The sequence below is a fragment of the Natator depressus genome, chromosome 8 (genome assembly GCF_965152275.1).
Source record: "Natator depressus isolate rNatDep1 chromosome 8, rNatDep2.hap1, whole genome shotgun sequence".
Lineage (NCBI taxonomy): Eukaryota > Metazoa > Chordata > Testudines > Cheloniidae > Natator > Natator depressus.
In genome coordinates this window covers 104,768,066-104,784,583 of record NC_134241.1, presented here as the reverse complement: position 1 = coordinate 104,784,583, position 16,518 = coordinate 104,768,066, and the positions used below count along the sequence as shown (strand labels likewise).

Genomic DNA, 16,518 nt, shown 5'->3' with positions numbered 1-16,518 from the left:
TAGGGCTTCTATTCATGCTGTTGGGCGAGTTCTTGGGCCCTGGTATTTCTCTGAAAATGGAGCCTTAAGAGGCAGCTGGGCCGAGGCCTCTGAGGAAATCCCCGTGGGTGTGGTTTTAACGCTGAGCGGTGCAGACTGCCCCTGCGGAGTCCCCCATGCATACGGGGGTTCGGGGCGGGATGTCTGCTGGGTGCGATTCCCCGCCGGCTCTGGCACAGGTGGCCTGTGTAGCCCCGAGGAGCAGTGGCCTTTGCGGGGAGCCCAGCTGCACCAGGCTTCCATGCAGTCTGCCGGGTCTCTGGTCCTGGACTGCAGGAGTCTCGCTAGCTGCCTTCGTGCCCGCTGTCCCCTGGGGACTGGGTCCTGTCCCGGGCGGCACTGCCTCAGCCCAGCTGGGAGCGCCCCATAGCTGAGCGCTCAGCTCTCCCGTCACACGCTTGTGCCGTCCAGTTCTGATTTCAGCAGGATACGGCACGCCTCTCCCTCCCGTCTGGGCTGCATCGGCCACGGGGCTGGGCACCACGCAGAACGCGCCTGGCCGTCGTGCAGCGCGCCCTGCGTTGGGGCTGCCAGCTGGGGGCCTGTGTCCCTTGGGAGGGGAATTTCCTGCCTGCCACGAGTGGGCTCAGCCACCCAGCTGCATGCTGGGGCTTGGTGAAGGGTTAATCTCACGTCTGGCTCCTGGCAGTAGCCTCTGGGCCCGATCTGCTGTGTGGTCAAGGAGGCCCCAGCTCGTGGCATGGCGTGGCTCCCGCTGGGCTAGCCCCCAGGCCGCAGCGGCTCTGAGCCAGATGGGTGAGCTCGTGGGCTGAGTGCTCCGACCCCGCTGACCCTGCTTCTCTTTTGTTTCCCTTCTCCCCTGGAGCAGAGAAAACGCCGGGAGTCGGCCTCCAGCTCCTCCTCCATCAAGAAGGTGAAGAAGCCATGAGCCCTGTCAGCGCAGTGCGGCCGGCTGGGTCAGCGCTGGGCCGCGTCGTCAGACTGGGAGCCGGGCAGGGAAGGGCCTTGCCTGGGGAAGGAGTCCAGCCAGAGCCATTCCCTTCCCAGCACTGCCTGCCCCCACACCCCTGCGCTGCCAGCAAGCCTTGGGGTGACGCTGCTTCCTGCCCCCAGCAGTGGGGCCGCGAGAGCTGCAGGGAAGCTGGGCAGGTGGCCAGAGCCGTGCAGGTGGCCACGCTGCACCGGCGGGCCTGGCCCGGTGGGCTCTGACATGCTGGATTTGTGTGTGTCCTTGTAAATACAGCCCTGTCCCCCTGCCCCCGCGTGTGTCCTCATTAGCCTGGGGTGTGGGATCACTCCTAGCACCCTGCTGAGCTCTGGCACGGAGGGGGCTGTTCCTCCCGCCTTGCCCCCTGGCCCTGCGGGCCATGCAAGGAGCGGGGCAGAGCTGGCTGGGGCTTGGCACTGTTTGCTCTGGAGTCCCGGCTTCCCGCCCCCTTGCAGTTGGCCTGCCACTGAGGTGCCGCCTGTCTGTGGCCTCCCAGGCAGGCTGGGTGGGGCAGCCTCGGCCCCTGGCTCCTGGCATGGCTGAGCGGGAGGGGGGGCTGCTCCCCCAAGCGCTGGAGGGCTAGGGCCGCTCTTTAGCTACCCCTAGGCCAGGGGCAGGAGCTAGGCCCCCTGGGCCGACCCCAGCCCTGGCCCTTGCATGGCTCGGGCCTGGCTGCTCTCCCGTGGCCTGTGCATGGCTGCCAGCGCATGGCTCTGCCCATGGCCTGCGAGGTGCCAGCGCTGGGGGGGGCCTGAGCCCCCTGCTGCGTGGAGCATTGGCCGTGCTTTGCGAGATGGGGTGTCTGGCCCCGCCAGCGTGGCACCCTGCAGGCCTGGGCGGTTCTGCGTGTCGCCGTCACCCCGGTGTCAAGCCCAGTGCGTCACCCCGTGGCCCTGCTGGCAGGTCGTGGGCACTGCCTCCCTCCCCTCTCTTCCCACTGCTCCCCCGCAGCCCAGCCTCTGCGCACCCGGTCTTGGCTCCCCAGCGTGGGACTCAGCAGCCGGGGGGTGTCCTGGGTCTTTAACTGCCCCACTCTCTCCCTCCAGCCCGTGTGGGGCCTCCAGCATGAGCCTCTGGCTGCCCACCCCCAGGCCCGGGGCAGAGCTGAGGGCTGCCCTGGCCCTGACCGCGGGGAGCCCCTGGGGGCAGGGGGCCGACGCCTAGAGGCTGTGCTGCAAAGTCCCCACAGCCGGGAGTGGGGGCTTGTCTGGGGCTTGCTGGGAAAATGGCATCTCACATTCCCTCCTCACCAGGTAGCCCCCCCCACGGCCTGGCTGTGGGGCAGGGCCTAGCTCTGAGCCCTGACCTGGGCGCTCCAGTACTCGGGCCTGGCTGGCTAGTGCCCCGTACCCACAGCTGTCGCTGGCAGGCTGCAGGGCGTGTCCCCCTGTGCCCGGGCCAGAGAGCCAGAGCAGAGCGAGGGGCAGCCCCCAGGCCATGGGCTGAGAGCTGGGCTGGAGGCTGCTTTGCCCTGCACACAGCGGGGGCCTGGCGATGGGGCAGCTCCTCCCGTGGGGCAGTGCCCACGGGGCCCAAGAGCCCCACCAGCACTGCGGGTGGAGACGAGTTTGTAGGGACGAGTCCACGGCCTCCAAGCCCTTGCCTCAGCTGCCCTTCCTCCTGGCCCAGGGCACGCTCGCCCTGCCCCCCTCATCGCCTTTCCCCCTCCCCCCTGGAGAGCCGGTCCCCTGCGTGGGGGCACCAGGCTGGTCCCCCTGAGCCTCCCCCACCCCACGCGCAGGGGCAGGAGCTGGCTAGGGGCCCTTTAACTGCCAGCCCTGAAACACCCACCCGGGCGTCAAGCTGGGCACTGGCCTGCGAACCCAGAACCCCTGGCGCTACCGGCTGCGAGCTGCCCGCAGTGACAGCCCCGGGGCCGGCATTGGGCTGGCGCAGGAGGCTCCGCTGGGCGCGTAGCAAACAGGGAACATGGGGAGTGGGCCCAGGGCGGGCACAGCTCAGGTGCAGCATCTCCCCTTCCACCACAGCAGCCCGGCCCTGGAAACACCTGCCAGGAGGGTCTGGCTGCAAAGGGCTTGGCTGGCTGGGATGCAGCGCGGGACCGGGCCCTGGCAGGAGCGGCTGGCCACGTTGGCTGGTTGGAGGTGCCCAGGGGTAGGCCAGGGGGGCACCCACGGCCCTACAAGTGCTCCTGTGAAAGACACTGCATGGGCCCTTTTGACGGCTGCAGCAGGCACGCCAAGGCCGGCTTGGCACGTGGAGACAGGTTTCCCCCCCCCCCGCAGCACGGGCCCCACCACTGGGGCGAGACCCTGGGCATCGCCCCCAGGTGAGGGGGATGCTGGTCCTGGAGCTGTTGAGCCTGATCTGGGGATAGATGCAGAACAGCCCCAGCGCTGCAACGCTCTGGCCCCATGTGTGTGGGGTGGGTGCCCGCCAAGGGGCAGGGGGGCTTGCGGGCACGGAGGGGACGGGTGGTGTGAGACTCCGGTATGGTGACTGTGCTGCTGGGTTGGGGGACGGGGTGGTGGTGGGGTGCTAAGGGGGCTTTAAGCCACTTTGGTGCATGGGCTGGGCTGGGCCCTGCCTGCTCCCCGCTCGAGCTGAGCCAGGCTCAGGGCTGCTCTGCACCGGTGGGCCCTGAGCAGCAGCAACTAGCCCTGGCACCAGCCAGCGCGGGCTGGGGTGTCGCTGTAGGACAGGGGGCCCTGGCAGGGCCAGGCGGCGGGCCCCACCCACGGCAGCACTAGGGTTGTGCAGTGCACGAGGCCCAGGGGCTCCGGGCCACCGGCCCGTGCCCGCACCTCGTGCCCCAGCACGGCCCTGGGCACGGGCTGTCACAGACACACTGCTAGGGAGGTGCCAGCTCCGGCCATGGGCCGGCAGCACGAGCCAAGGCAGGGGCACCGGACTCAGCCCCACGCCGGGTGAGCGTGGGGCAAAGGGGTGCAATACCCGGTGCGGGCGATAGGAGGCTTCCCTCCCTTGCTGCTGGCGTTGCCCTGCTCTGGCCCCGGGATGGTGGCACGTGGCACAGACACCGGGGAGCCCTGCCAGCAGGCCACTTTCCACCCAACGGGCCCCAACCCACCGCCGCTGCTTGGCCCCGCTGGCCCCATCACACTGACACCTGCCCAGCCGGGTCACAGGGTGCAAGGAGCCTCTCCCCTGCTGGCTATGCACACAGGCGGGCGCATGGGCATCGCCCGCACCCGGCGGGGGCAAAGGGTCTCCGGGCTGCTGGCCCGTGGGGGCTGCGGCGCACGCCAAGGCCAGCCATAGCTCCCCACAGTACCCGCCACTCTGGCAGAGGGGCCCGCGCACCAGGAGCCACAGCCACCCCTGGAGAGGGGCAGCGCCCGGGCCCCATGGGGGGGAGGCGTTTAACGGCTCCCCCGGCGTAATCACCTGAGCCCGTTGTATCGACCAGGGTCCATGGCAGCAGCTAACGAGTTTTCTCTGAAAACTCAGAACTTGGCCTTTGCCCATGGCTCCTGCAGGCGGGAACGTGCCTGGGGCCAGTCCTGGCCCATGGGTCGCCGCGTGCGTTGGGGGTGCTGGCAGCCGGGGCAGGGCAGCCCCCGGGCGGCTCCGCGCAGACACAGCCTGACTGTGGTGTTCACGTGGGGGCTTGGCACGGCCCCAGTGCTCTGCGTGGCTGGGGGGGGCTTTGCCGTGTGACCCTGGCTTGGCGAGAGCTGCACCTGGGCTACGCACCTGCCAGGCTGGGGCGGCTCATTGACCTTGTGAGCTCCAGCGAGGGGCAGCTGCTGCGCCAAGCCCAGTTCCCCGGCTGGGTGGTGCTGCCCCCCCGGCGCATGATCACCTGTCCCCCCTCCGGTGCAGACGCCAGCTGCAGGGCCTGAGTCCAGGCCTGGGGCAACACCCCAGGCCCCTCTCCAGGGTTCCCCACACTGGGCACCCGCGGGCACTGGCAGCCTGGCTGCCCCCCTACAGCCTTGGGATCCCCCTCCCTAGGCTGCCACCCGACGGGCACCCCCGATTGCTGCCCCCAGCTTGCCCCAAGCAGTGCCTGCTGGTGGCCTGTGACAGGCTGTCAGGGGCCAGGCACGGGGGGGGTGGCAGTAGCTGAATTAAGGGCTGCGGGGGGCAGCTCTCAGTAAGGGCCGAGTCCACCACCATGTCCAGCCCGCCGGGCACTGGTGTTCCAGCGATGTGTCAGCCGGCCCGGGCGCTGTTCGATGGCGCTGACGGTCTGGGCTCTGCATGGTGCCTAGGCTGGCCGGGAGGGGGAGTGCGGGGCGGGAAATGCCAGCGCTCAGGCGAGGAAACAGCCGCAGGCCGGCCAGCGACGTGGCACGTGGCCTCGTCGCCTCTCGCTGCCCCCCAGAGCTCTGCGAGCTGCGTAGTGGGACAGGATGCCCTCGGAGCACCCTGCCCATCCCCACGGCATCTGGGCTGGCTCTGGGCGCTCACCGAGCTGGCGGCAGGGGCTGTAACGTGGCGCCCCTCAGGCCTGCGGGCAGCGAGGGGGCTGGGGCACAGGGCCTGGTGAGCAGCGGGCGGGGGGCTTGGCAGGGGCGGGGGGCACACAGGTGCTGCTGGCTGTGTGTTGTGTGTCCGGCATGGGGTGGGCTGAGGCACCACCAGGCCTCCAGGGAGTGACCCACGGGGGCTATGGGTGCCTCCCGGTCCCCAGAGTTGCGGGCGCAATTGGGAAGGGGGCTCCCACAGCTGTGCATCCACTACCCTCCCATGTCTCCCCCCCCTGAACCCCTCCCTCCCTGTCCGCTGGGTGCCCCCACAGAATTGCCAGGCCAGGCCTCGCCCTGTTCATTCCCCGGCCTCGGGGGGCTGACAGCGCCTCCCTGGGGCCGGGTGGAGCAGGGCCCCCTCTGCCCCGGGGGTAGAGCTGAGCACAGAGCTGGCTGCCGGGATCTGTCCCTGCCCCCTCCCCCCCCAACTGAGCACGGGGTGCCGGCAGCCAGGCCCCAACGCAGCAGCTCCCCCCCTTAGCCCCAAGAACCAGATCCCCGCCGCACTGCTCATGGGGAGAAGGAGCTCTCTGCAGTACAGCCCTGCTGGGAGGGTGCATCCCAGCCCCCCCCAGAGCCCGAGCCCCAGGGCAAACAGCCCCACCCTTGCAGCCAAGGCTGATGGGAATCCCCCCCCCCCCCCGGCCAATTTAGGGGCTGGAACAGCAGGGTGGGGCGGAGGCTGGTGGCCTCCTGTGCCCTGCAGGGTGAGGGGGGCAGGGGCGCAGCAGTGTCTGGGGGGGGCAGAGGACGAGGAGCAGCCCAGGGGCTTGTGGGCTGCAGGGCTCTGTGGGTGGGGGAGGGGGAGATGGGCCCCTTCCCCCCTGCGAAGGGGTGGGGGGGCTGCAGGGCTGAGGCTGGCAGAGCCGGCAGGGGCGGGGTGAGCTCACCTCAAGGGACTTGTCCCCCCAGCGGGCGTGAGCGCTGCCAGTCGTGGGCTTGTCCCAGGGCACGTGGCTGCCCGGCCCCACCCAGGAGGCCTCGCACTGTGGGCCCCCACCCCAGCGGGACAGGAGCACTTTGCGCCCCGGGGCTGAGACTCCAGAGGGCCCGGGGTGCCGGCCCGGCTCTGGGGGTGCCGGTGACATTGGGGTGCAGCCGTTAGCGGGGCCGAGCTCGGCGCTCACTGGGCCAGGGTGGCCCCTCTGCCAGCCCAGCCAGCCTGAGCCACTCGCGGGGCGGGAACCAGCCGCACCCAGCAGCCGCCGGCCTGCAGCGGGCTCAGAGCCGGCTGTAACGCCTCTGCCCCGGCCCTGCCCTCTCGGGGGCCAGGGACCTGCTTGGGGGGCCTCTCCACCACCTCCGGGCCCCAGCCCCTCGCAGACCGGGGGGGCTTAGCTCCCTCCCGCAGCACTGGGGCAGCCCACAACTCCCCCATCCCCTGCATGCACCCTCTCCTGCCCTGCCCCACAGCCCCTTCTCGCCCCCTCCCCCCAAGTCCCAGGCCCCTGCATGCACCCCCCACCTGCCATGCCCCACAGCCCCTGGCCCCCGCACACACACACACACGCGCACGAGCACCTTTTTCCCCAAACTTTATTCATGTGGCACATTTACAGCAAGGATCGGGATAACTAGACGATGGGGATGGTGGGTTTGCGTTATCGGCTGGTTGAGCTGGACACCACACACCATGCAGTTGTTTACCGCTACGTTCAGTGCCTGTATTTTCTTTCTGGTGACCGAGCCGGCTCAGCCCTGGCTGCGGGGCGGGAGGGAGCCCGGGCGATGGCGGGTCACGGGGCCACCGGAGCATCACCACGGGCCAGCGCCAGGCGAGGCCTCGGCTCAGCAGGGATCTGGCGTCCTGGCTGAGCCGCAGGACCTCCATGGCCCTGCTGTCACGGAGCCTGGGGGCCGCGGGGGACGGCCTCTCGGCCTGCCCCACGCCTGCCCCCAAACCCACCTGGATGGACGGGCCCAAGTCCCCCCGGTCGGAGGGGAAGAGGCAACAAGCCAGCTGCTGCTGAGCCTGGCAGGGAGCCTGCGAGGGGCAGAGCCCGGCCCGCGGGGAATGGGGCAGGCGAGCTGGGCAGGGGAGGGGGCCCTCACTCAGCGGACGGACCCCGTGCCTGGAGCGGTGGGGCTGGGGGGCAGAGGAATGACCGTCGTTCTGTGCCAGCACTCGCTGGTGCGTCCACTGCCAGCAATGGACCTGGTGCCCCCAGGAGCTGGAACCGCTTTGGCCGGGGGGGAGGGGGGCGGGCAGGAGCCCCCCTCCTGCCCCCTGGGAGAGACACGAGCGGAAGGGCCAGGCTGCCTGCCGCCGCCCGCCCCCTGCCCGGAGCCCTGGCTGGCGAGCCGGCGGGCAGAGAATACAGGCACTTGAGCTGGAGCAGAAAGCCGGGTTGCGGGGACACACAGCGGGATCGGGGTTAGTGTTCACTGCAAAGGGGCGAGGAGCGGGCTGGGAGGGGCAGGGCGGGGGGCGCGGCTCCTGTGGCCATGTCAGGCTGGAGCTGCCGCGCAGTGCCGACGGGTCGCCCGGCAGCGCCCGGCAGGGCCTGGCGACAGGGAAACAAACACAGAAAAGAAAGAGGGCGACCCATGGCCGGGGGGCACGAGGGGGCAACGGAAACCAGGGGCACAGAAAGAAGAAGGAACTACAGCTCTAACCAGGTGGTGCAAGCGCCGTGGGCGGCTCCGGGGGCATGGCGGGCGATGGCCGGAGCAGCCCAGACAGGGGGTCCACGTCGGGTCTACACAGAGATTTTCCTTTCCATATGTACAATCTCTACCGGCGGAGCGGCGGAGCTGGGTGTGGCGTCGCCTGTCCTCGGTTGCCGTTCGAATGCTCTCGCCCGTCCTCCCGCAGCGGAGGAGCCGGCCGCATGCAGCCCTGTCCGGCCCGCCCCGCCGATCAAAAGGGTTTGGAGGTCTGCTTGAAGATGAAGCCTCTATGGGCCAGCGTCTTCATGATGTTAGCGATGTTCTTACAGTCATCTGCGGAGAGAGCAGGGCCGGGGTGAGGGCCGGCCCCCGGGGCCGAGGCAGGACGCCTGACCCCGGGACGGCAGAGCCCCTCGCAAAGGGCCCGAGCCAGCCCCGCCATCGGCACGGGGGCCCAGCAGCGCCGGGGGGTGAGGAACGCGGCCCGCGGGCGTACCCAGCCGGTGAGCGGCTGGCTGGGGTCGACGGTGGGGACGCCCCTCGCCGAGGGGTGTGGCAGGCAGGGATGCTGGCCCGCTGCCGGGTAGGGGGTGTGCTTGTTGGCTCCCCCATGGGGTAACGGCTAACGGGACCCACGGCCTGCCTGGGCAGTGCAAACGACCCCCACGGCTGCCCAGCAGCCTAGGGCAGCTCCCAGGAGACAGGGAAGGCCACAGGGCGCCAGAGGCGCAGGTGAGGTCGTTACGCTCCAGAGTAAACGCCTATAAAAAAAGCCACCGATTAACCCTGCCCCACCTGCAGCCCTACGATCACGACCCCTGGCCCGGCCCTACAGTAACAACCCCCCCGGCCCGGCCCTACGATCACGACCCCCCCTGGCCCGGCCCTACGATCACGACCCCCCCCTGGCCCGGCCCTACGATCACGACCCCCCCTGGCCCGGCCCTACAGTAACAACCCCCCCGGCCCGGCCCTACGATCACGACCCCCCCTGGCCCGGCCCTACGATCACGACCCCCCCCGGCCCAGCCCTACGATCACGACCCCTGGCCCGGCCCTACAGTAACAACCCCCCCGGCCCGGCCCTACGATCACGACCCCCCCTGGCCCGGCCCTATAGTATCAACCCCCCCGGCCCGGCCCTACGATCACGACCCCCCCTGGCCCGGCCCTACAGTAACAACCCCCCCGGCCCGGCCCTACGATCACGACCCCCCCTGGCCCGGCCCTACGATCACGACCCCCGGGGCCTGGCCCTGTGACAATGACATCCTGGGAGCAGCTTGGCACCAGTGACCCCACAAGAGCCCTGTGCCAGCTGCACACCGGCAGGCTCTGCCCTCTCATCCCGTCTGGGAGCAGGCTCCTTCCCTGCCCACTCCCCCGGGGCCGGGTCACATGTGGGAGCTCGGCTCCTTCCGGGGGCTGATTCCCCAGCCCCCCCCTCCCCCCAGCATGACCGGTCCGGGGATTGCCCTGCCTCCCCCATGGGGGAATTCCACGGCAGCCTCTGTCCCACGGTGCCCCCAGCCCAACGCCTGCACCGTCCCGGGGCCTCCCCCGTCACACTCACGGGCAGGGAGCGAGTCCCCCGGCACCGTCCCCAGGCCGAGCAACGCAGCTTGGCTCTGCCAGCCCCCCTGACTCAGCCCCTCGCTCCAGGGCCTCCTGGGGGACTCCAGCGGGTCTCCCTGGGGCTGCTCCTGCCTTGTCCTGCCCCCCGGCCCAGGTCGGCGCCCGCTGTCCCAGCCCTTTACGGGCCCTGTCCCCTTTGAGTTAGTTTCCCTGTAACACCCCCCACCCCGCCCCCCAGCTCGCCGGGCCCAGCTCGCCAGCGCCCTGCCCTGCGACCCTGGCCGGCTGCTGGAGGCCCCGTCCGGAGCGGCTTCCGCCGGGCTCACATCCTGGCCGCTGGGGCCCAGCTGGGCCTCGTCCTACTCAGCTGGGCCCGGGCCGGAAATCGGCATTCCGGGGGGGAGCGCGCTGCGACTCGGCAGCCTGCCAGGCGACCCGCCGGGGCACACACGCCGCCCCGTGCCCCCTGCAGCCCAGTCCCGCAGCCAGCAGCAGGGGGCGCCGTGTGTCACGTGCCACGCCCCCCCCCCCCCCGCACCCGGGGCCGGCCAGTCCCGCAGCCAGCAGCAGGGGGCGCCGTGTGTCACGTGCCACACCCCCTCCCCCCCCCGGGGCCAGCCAGTCCCGCAGCCAGCAGCAGGGGGCGCCGCGTGTCACGTGCCACGCCCCCCCCCCACACACCCGGGGCCGGCCAGTCCCGCAGCCAGCAGCAGGGGGCGCCGTGTGTCACGTGCCACCCCCCCCCCCGGGGCCAGCCAGTCCCGCAGCCAGCAGCAGGGGGCGCCGCGTGTCGACGTGCCACACGCCCCCTGCAGGCCCGTCCGGCAGCCAGCGCTGGGCGCACGCAGCCGGCAGCAGGGGGCGCCGCGTGTCGACGTGCCACACGCCCCCTGCAGGCCAGCCTGGCAGCCAGCGCTGGGCGCACGCAGCCGGCAGCAGGGGGCGCTGCGTGTCGACGTGCCACACGCCCCCTGCAGGCCCGTCCGGCAGCCAGCGCTGGGCGCACGCAGCCGGCAGCAGGGGGCGCCGCGTGTCGACGTGCCACACGCCCCCTGCAGGCCAGCCTGGCAGCCAGCGCTGGGCGCACGCAGCCGGCAGCAGGGGGCGCTGCGTGTCGACGTGCCACACGCCCCCTGCAGGCCCGTCCGGCAGCCAGCGCTGGGCGCACGCAGCCGGCAGCAGGGGGCGCCGCGTGTCGACGTGCCACACGCCCCCTGCAGGCCCGTCCGGCAGCCAGCGCTGGGCGCACGCAGCCGGCAGCAGGGGGCGCCGCGTGTCGACGTGCCCAGCGCTGCCTGCAGGCCAGCCTGGCAGCCAGCGCTGGGCGCATGCAGCCGGCAGCAGGGGGCGCCGCGTGTCGACGTGCCCAGCGCTGCCTGCAGGCCAGCCTGGCAGCCAGCGCTGGGCGCATGCAGCCGGCAGCAGGGGGCACTGCGTGTGGACGTGCCAGTTGAGCCACAGAGGCAGTCGCAGACAGGACGAGGGCACAGACCCTCCAAGGTACGTGGGCCCCTAACGCCCACTGAACTCAGGGCTGGTTCGGTGCCTGAACCCTCTGAGGATCTGGGCCTGGGTCCCCAGCAAGTGCCCCCAGAGGCAGGTCTTGCAGGGCCTGGCCAGACCCTCTCCTGCCAGGAGGGCTGCGGGGGGCAGGGCTCTGGGGAAAGACGACGGCCAAGCCCTGGACCGACGTGCCAGCAAGTGGGGTCGGGCAGGGCCCTGTCCAGGGAAGCAGCAGCCGTGATGGGAGAGGAGGTGGCGGACGCCGAGCGCAGCCCCCAGAGCCACGTCCCAGCACGTGTCGCCTCTGGGAGGGAGGGACGGTGCCCACCCACCCCGCGGGCCCACAGACCAGTCAGCGGGCGTCCCTAGAGAGCAGCTGCCATTCTGCACCTGTGGCCCCATCCGCGCCTGGGAGGCTCGTGTCACATTCATGCCCCCCCCCCCACGATGCCTTCACACCGCCCAGTGGCCGCGCTCTGAGCCCCTGGCCCCCCCCACAGCCCTCGATCCTCTCCCAAGGGTTAGGGGTAACCCCAGCCCTGCCGTGTGGCCCCAATTGCTGCCCAGCGCCAACCACCCCCGATCACTCCCCAGCGCCAACCACCCCTGGGCTCCCCGCCGTCCCACCCCCGTTCTCCACGGGTCCTACGACCCGCCCTGGGCCAGGGCCCGGGCCCAGTGTTTGCCCCCAGCGCGGGGCGCTCCATCTGCACATGCAGAGCCCGATGCGACCATGCTGCCGTCCTGAGACCTGCCGATTTCCCCAGACTCTGCTTCCCTCCCTAACCCAGTGGCAGTGGCGGCCCCGGGGCTCGCTGCCTTGGACCCAGGGGCCCAGCCGGTCTGGGAGCTGGACCCTTGTCCCCGGACAGGACGGCACCCTGTTCCCACAGCTCACCTGGCCAGCTGTGACTGCATGCTGCACAGGCCAGATTCCTGCACCGGCCTCGGCCCCGTCCCTTCCCTCCCGCCCTTCATCTCTTCGGTCTATGTGGCTGGGAGCTCATTAGGGCCGGGGCTGTCTGATCTCACTGGGGACCTCCCCACCCCAGCAGGGCCCTGATCTCAGTGGGGACCTCCACGTGCTGTCCTCGGACAAAGAACCAGCCCAAGTGCTGGTGTCCCCAAGCTTAGCTCACGTAGAGACCAAGATTCAATTATCCAGCCCAAGCATCCGATCCTCTGACCTGCTTGTGGCCAGGAGTCCTGCTGGCCAACGCCACTTTCCCTTGCAGGAGCTGGCTCTCATGTCAAGGGCCGGGGGAAGCAGGCAGGGCCGAAGCCTTCCCCCAAAGAGCTCCTTGCCCCGGCACTTGACAGCAAGCCCCAGCTCCGGGGAGGCGGTGTGCTCTGGAGCAGGGCTGGGCTGGCGAGGACGGTGCTGCCCGTTGCCGGCGGTGGGGTTGGCACTGGGGAGCTGCGGTGGTGCTGGAGCAGAGAGGCTGCGGGTGGCGAGGCGGGAGGAATGGTGCCTGCTTGTGTTATTTACCTGGGACTAAACGCAGGCACCGTTTGCTAAAATAGAAGCCGGGCTTAAATTGATTCCTGGTGTCTATATTTCATGTTGAAAATTGGCTTGTAAATCCATGTTTTGATCTATGGGGGCCGTCTCCTTAAGAAAAAGCAAGAGTAAATGTGTAATTTCTCCCTTGACAGCACACAGCAGAGAGGCGATCCTTCTTCCCGCTCCCCTCCGATTCGGGACAGCTCCACTCCCTCTGATTACCACTCTCTCTTCCTCGCCCCACGCCTTGATGTCTCCATTTCATTACCGCCCGGCCATTTATCAAGCTGTTACCGTAAGGGTGACTTTGCCCACTTGCGTGCGGCAGCGGAGCCCGGCTGCCGTGGGGAGAGCGTGCCATGCCGGCGGGGGGCGAGGGGGGGCATAGCCCCCACCTCGGCACCGCGGATGGATGTTCTGGGCGAGGGAAAGCCGCATCATTACTGATGTGTAAATGATAAAGAAGCCTCCACATTCATCTCGGGAGGGTAAATCCAGGGAGTGCTTTATAACCAAGCTGGAGCGATAATAATGTGAAATTAGGTCTCTCTATCAATGGGAGGAGGCCTTTTAATCACGGCTTAAAGGGTGCAAACGCTGTTTATCATAATTGAACTGTATCCGGGCTAATTGTGCCCATATTTCACTGTCTCGGAGACAGCAGGCGGGCTGGTGACAGAGTGCTGTGTGCCGGGACCAGGCAGAGCCCTGCCCGCTGCTGCCCAGTGCCACCGACAGCCACGTAGCAATGAGAAGAGGCTTGGATCTCCCCGCTAACCCACCGGGGCTCTGCTTAACCCTTTGGGTGCTGGGGGGGGACTGGCTCCAGAAGGACAGAGCTGCCCTGGCTGCGCACCCTGGGACGTGCGTCTGGGGGTGCTGGAGCTATGGGGAGCTGTGCAGCATGGGGTGTGAGCTCTGGGTGCTCTGGGTGCCCACCAACGCCACTGGGACAACCCTGCCTGCCCGGAGCCGGGGAGAGCCCCCTGCACCCCATCACGCCCTCAAGGCCCCCCTTCCCAGCTGCAGAGTCCTTGCCTGGCCCGGCCGGGGAGCGAGGGCCAGGGATGCAGGGCTCTGTGCGGCAGTGCGATTGCACAGTGACTCCCTGGCCAGCTGGGCTCCTTCCCGGGCACCGAACTGCTCTGCGGGATCGTTTCGCGCCCCCCACCTGGCTGGATCTGCCCAGCTGGAGCCCCAGGGCCTCTGCTTAGGTCAGACACGGCCGCCCGGCGACGCGAGTGGTGCCACCCCTGGAACGACACGAGCTGGGACGCGCCACCAGGAAACCCACCAGCCCCGCCCAGCCCAGCCCAGCCCAGCCCGGGGCAGCCAGTCCTGCTCCAACACCCGGCCCCAAGCTCATCCTGAATGGCCAACCCATCCCCCCAGCCTCTGCACAGCCAGGAATGCCTGGCACGACTGACGGGGGGACTGGAGCCTGGCGCCCCTCCCCCAAACACAGCCCTACACCCCCCTCTAGGATTCAGGTCCTTCCCCCTCCCCCACATTCACCCACTTCTCCCTCTTGCTGGGACTGAGCCAACTCCCCTCCGCCCATCCATGGGTGCAGGCCAAGCAGGGCATGGCATGGAGGCTCGATGCTATGGGGATGGGCACTGCAGAAGGACTCAGGCAGACGGGCAGCCTGTCTGTGCTGGGAATTCAGACAGCTTCTGTCCCAAGTGAGGGGTTTATGGGGGGGTGAAGGGTTCCCATGATGAGCCTCCCACAGACCATACGGAAAGATCGGGTTTTCTGTACCCTCCATCTGCCAGTGCCAGTCTCTACCCCATGTCCGCCCTGGGGGATCTGGGGCAGGGGTTTCCAGGACTGCTCTGCTCCACGATTCCTTTCTCCTGAGCTTCCAACACCCCCAGCCTGGCCCCCGCCATGCTGACCCCATGTGGAGCCCCCCACCTGGAGAGAGCCGGGCTCCTGCTCCGTGCCCTGCAGCTTCCCCCCAGGGCATGGGGCCAGCACCCAAAGCTCCCTGGACAGCCTGCGGGCGCTGGGTGGGAGGCTCAGCTCTGACCTAGCAGGATGGTCCCGCCCTGCACCCGGGTGCAGGAAATGTTGGTCCGTTCAAGCTGAAGGAGGGGGTTACACCCCCAAAACGCTAGCAGTGAGTACGACTCTCCTGCCCAGGAGCCCAGCCGCCAGCACGGCTCTGTAACAGACCCGCCGCTCGCCCCGTCTCACCCCTTTCCCACGGTCTGGCTCAGCCGGGAGAGGACAGGACAGGGGTGTGTGTGCACAGGGGAGTCGAGGCCTTTGCCAATCGCTCTTACCTAAGGAACACGGGGAGAACTTGCCCCCTTGGAAGAAATAAACCCAATGGTCATTTGGTGGCTCACAGACAGGGCTGCACCGGGACCACCCCCAGCCCAGCGGAAGGCTCGCACCCCCTCGCTGCTGGGGAATCACGGAGTACAGGCGCCCTGCGCTTTACAGCCATTCCCTTCACGCTCCCCCTCCCCAGGGCCGGGCCGGAGCCCCGGCCCACAGAGAGCACCAGTCAAACAGCAAATCCACTGCAGCACCGGGACTGGAAACCAGGTACCCTGCTCTAACCACTAGCCCCTACTCCTGTCCCTTTCACAGGGACAGGCCACCATCAGCCAGCTGCCTCCCTCTGGTTACCAGCGACACCCCGAAGATGGAGCTGGAGGAAGAGATCCCTTCCCCAGGAGCCAGGTGGAAGCTGCCCTGTCCCCTTTCCACTCCCTGGGATCAGCGCCAGGTGTGCCAGGGATGCCTCCCCCCCAGCTCCGAGGTGTGGGGGGGCAAGCAAATGCAAAGGGCAGAAAGGCAGTGACGGCATGGCATGCCTGTTCTTCTGGGAGGAATGTCACCGAGTGGGTCAACCAAGGCCGCTGGGCCAGGATTTAGCCGTCTCTTTCCACAGGCTCTGCTCTAGCTGGATGGGCCGGGCACAGCCATGCGGGATGGGCTCTAGCCTGGACTACGCAGGCTAAAATGACCAAATGGCCACAGGGGTTTCTTCAGGCTGTAACAGCTGTGAATGAATTCTGGGCTGTATGCCTGGCTCCGCATAGCCACCGCTCTGTGCCTCGGTTTCCCCGTGTGTACCCTGGGGCTGAGGACATAGAACCCCCCAGGATGTCTGCCGAGCACGCTCAGATCCCCAGGTACACAAAGCGCTGTTATCGGCCAGTTTCCCTGCTGCGTTTCACAGAGCGCCGAACCCCGCAATGAGAGAAGGGTCCCCGCTTAGAAATGAGCGAGGCGGGGCTGGGACCAGAGACCTGGGTCCATTCCCGGCTCTGCCACAGGGCGCGGCAGTGCCTCAATTCCCCCTGTATCCCGGGGATAACGAGGCGGCTGGGGGCCCAGCGGTGGCTGGAGAGGTGGCCTGAGCCAAGCTCCTCGTTATTCCTCCGGAGACGGCTTAGAAAGGCGAGAAAAACGGAATATCGGGAAAAACGCAGAAACCAGCATCCAGGCGCCTTGTTCAGAGGGGAGACTGTGACATCACAGGCAGCTCAGCCAATCATCAAAGCATCGGCTCGACCGCATCTGCATGCTGCTCTCCAATTGGGTCAAACCACGTCCAAGTCAGGCTGGGGTTCTGGGAAGTGTCCCCCGCTCTGACGTCAGCATGATGACCTCAGCCAGAGGGGCGCAGGGGCGGGCCTTTCTCGGCAGTGGGGTCGGCCGGCAGCCGAGCTCTGTGCCCGGGGGTGGAAGGCAGTCGGGCGGCCGTGCCGAGGCTGAGGGAGAAGCGTGGTTACTTACACCACACCTGGCGAGGCGTGAAGAAGCTGGGGGAAGGATTAATCCATCAGGCGGCTGCTGGCACAGTGCACGGCCCCTGCATTTCACAGCGACGCACGAGTGTCACACGCCAGGGCGTGCAC

General features: G+C 68.8%; 2 protein-coding genes across 6 annotated transcripts in view; one reads left to right on the top strand and one right to left on the bottom strand.

Annotated features, from left to right (window-relative positions):
- The window catches only part of DMAP1 (DNA methyltransferase 1 associated protein 1), a 50,078-nt gene extending 48,826 nt beyond the window's left edge, over positions 1-1,252 (top strand). For all 3 annotated transcript variants that reach the window (XM_074962339.1, XM_074962338.1, XM_074962340.1), the window contains exon 11: positions 869-1,252. In XM_074962339.1, the coding sequence (XP_074818440.1) occupies positions 869-928 (60 nt within the window). In that variant the 3' untranslated portion in view covers positions 929-1,252. The remainder of the gene's footprint in view (positions 1-868) is intronic.
- A 5,713-nt stretch (positions 1,253-6,965) lies between these two features.
- Positions 6,966-16,518, bottom strand: part of ERI3 (ERI1 exoribonuclease family member 3) — a 240,124-nt gene continuing 230,571 nt past the window's right edge. For all 3 annotated transcript variants that reach the window (XM_074962337.1, XM_074962336.1, XM_074962335.1), the window contains exon 8: positions 6,966-8,388. In XM_074962337.1, coding sequence (XP_074818438.1) covers positions 8,306-8,388 — 83 coding nt within the window. In that variant the 3' untranslated portion in view covers positions 6,966-8,305. The remainder of the gene's footprint in view (positions 8,389-16,518) is intronic.